The sequence below is a fragment of the Rattus norvegicus genome, chromosome 1, assembly GCF_036323735.1.
Source record: "Rattus norvegicus strain BN/NHsdMcwi chromosome 1, GRCr8, whole genome shotgun sequence".
Lineage (NCBI taxonomy): Eukaryota > Metazoa > Chordata > Mammalia > Rodentia > Muridae > Rattus > Rattus norvegicus.
The window spans coordinates 205,010,655-205,012,850 of NC_086019.1; the positions used below are offsets into that span (position 1 = coordinate 205,010,655).

Sequence of the window (2,196 nt, forward strand, 5' to 3'; positions counted from 1 at the left end):
CAATAGTGCTTACAGGTGATATGGAAGGAAAGCACAGGCAGGTCCTGAGCTAGGAATGCTATACTCATTTCACATGTTCAAAGGGATAGGGGAAGAGCAGATGTCCTTCTTGATCCAAATCTACAGAGAGAGAGAGGAGAGAGAGAGTGAGAGAGAGAGAGAGAGAGAGAGAGAGAGAGAGAGAGAGACACCCTAGGTGAAAATTCCACTGATACAAATATATTCCCTCTTTCCCTTTATGACATCATAGAATGGTGAGATGATCAATTTTCAAAATCAGACTTCAGCACAGTAAAGTGTAACATTTCTCTCAGAAGCCAAGCTACACATCTGTCAATTGCTTCCTCCATACAAAAATGGTCAGTCAAAACCAGACAGTAGTGGCAGAGTTTGTTCTGCAAGGATTCTCAGAGCACCCTAGTCTAAGACTGTTTCTGACAGGCTGCTTCCTGTCCCTATATGCAATGGCTCTAATGGGCAATATTGTGATCATTGCTTTGGTCACCTCCAGCACTGGACTCCACAGTCCCATGTACTTTTTCCTGTGCAACTTATCGACCATGGACATTATCTGCACCTCTTCTGTTCTGCCAAAGGCACTGGTTGGTCTACTATCTGAGGAAAACATCATTTCATTCAAGGGATGCATGACCCAGCTCTTCTTCCTTGTGTGGTCTGGATCCTCTGAGTTGCTGCTACTCACAGTCATGGCCTATGACCGTTATGTAGCCATCTGTGCTCCCCTCCACTACAGCACTAGGATGAGCCCACAACTGTGTGGGATACTGGCCATTGGTGTGTGGTCTGTCTGTGCACTGAATGCATCTATCAACACTGGTCTGATGACACGGCTGTCATTCTGTGGCCCCAAGGTTATCACCCACTTCTTCTGTGAGATACCCCCACTCCTCCTGCTCTCCTGTAGCTCCACATATGTTAATAGCATTATGACTCTTGTGGCAGATGCCTTTTATGGAGGCATCAACTTTGTGTTAACCCTGTTATCCTATGGCTGCATCATTGCCAGCATCCTACACATGCGTTCTGCTGAGGGCAAGAGGAAAGCCTTTTCTACCTGCTCATCCCACCTCATCGTGGTCACTATGTATTATTCATCTGTGTTCTGTGCCTATATCAGTCCTGGATCCAGCTACAACCCAGAAAGAAGCAAATTTACCTCAGTACTATACTCAGTCCTCAGCCCAACCCTAAACCCCCTCATCTATACACTGAGGAACAAGGATGTCAAGCTTGCCTTGGGCAGGATTTTGGCCTCTTTCTCACATTAAGTGGAGATATGTAGGCTGTTATATAGGCCCGAATTGTTCCTAAACATGATTTACTTAGAGCAGTCTCATAAAGTTGGGTGTCTCTATTGTTGCTTAGAAAACTGATGAGAAGATTGGACAATTCCACTCACCGTACCTTTTTTGAGTCAGTGTAAATAAAAATACAGCTTTATCTCCTGACAAAAACAAATCATTTCAAAAGTAAAGTTTATCTAACTAGGGATTCCATGTTCCTTGGCTGAAAGATATTCAGTGGATGACTTTGGTGATAGTCAAAAAACAGTCTTTCATCCAGTCCCACCCTATGAACACCACAGAGCCTTGGCTAAAAACTACAGCTAATGAATCCAAATTTCATAAGTAACCTTACAGAGCAAGAGTGGTCTCAGTATCTTGGGAAGAATCAAGAATAGAGGTACTCAGGTTTACAATTTCACAACTCCTTGCTGTGCTATGGACATCAATGGTGTTGCAACTGGTTTGAGGACAGATACAATCAGTAAACAGAGATGAAGTTTGTTTCAACAGTGAACTCTCACATGGGTTTCCAACTTATTTATGACAATGAAAATAAATAATCAGAAGCACAGAAAAGATTATTTATCTCTAACAAGAGATTTAGGGAAATTGCACAGGAAATTTAAACACCTTCACATTTACATATAAGTCAACAAAGAATAAATCATAGACAATTTTTTCTGTATAACATTTTAATTATATTCTTTCCACTCCCACAACTCTTTCCTCATCCTACCTACTCATCCAATAAGTGTCTCTCAATCTTTCTCCATCCATGTCTTTCATTGTCTGTGTCCCTGTTTGTCTCTGTGTATGTCTCTCTGCCTCTCTCCTCTCTGTCTCTCTGTTTATCTATGTCTATCTCTGTCTGTCTGTCTCTGTCTGCTCT

At 42.2% G+C, this 2,196-nt stretch overlaps 1 protein-coding gene across 1 annotated transcript; it reads left to right on the plus strand.

Moving 5' to 3' along the window:
* Positions 1-356: 356 nt before the first annotated feature.
* Positions 357-1,289, plus strand: Or13a18b (olfactory receptor family 13 subfamily A member 18B). Its single transcript, NM_001000241.1, has one exon. It carries the CDS (start codon positions 357-359, stop codon positions 1,287-1,289), a length of 933 nt encoding a protein of 310 aa, NP_001000241.1.
* The last annotated feature ends 907 nt before the right edge of the window (positions 1,290-2,196 follow it).

Excerpts from the sequence above, each read along its gene's own strand:
- Or13a18b (NM_001000241.1), top strand. The coding sequence starts at position 357 with ATGGTCAGTCAAAACCAGACAGTAGTGGCAGAGTTTGTTCTGCAAGGA.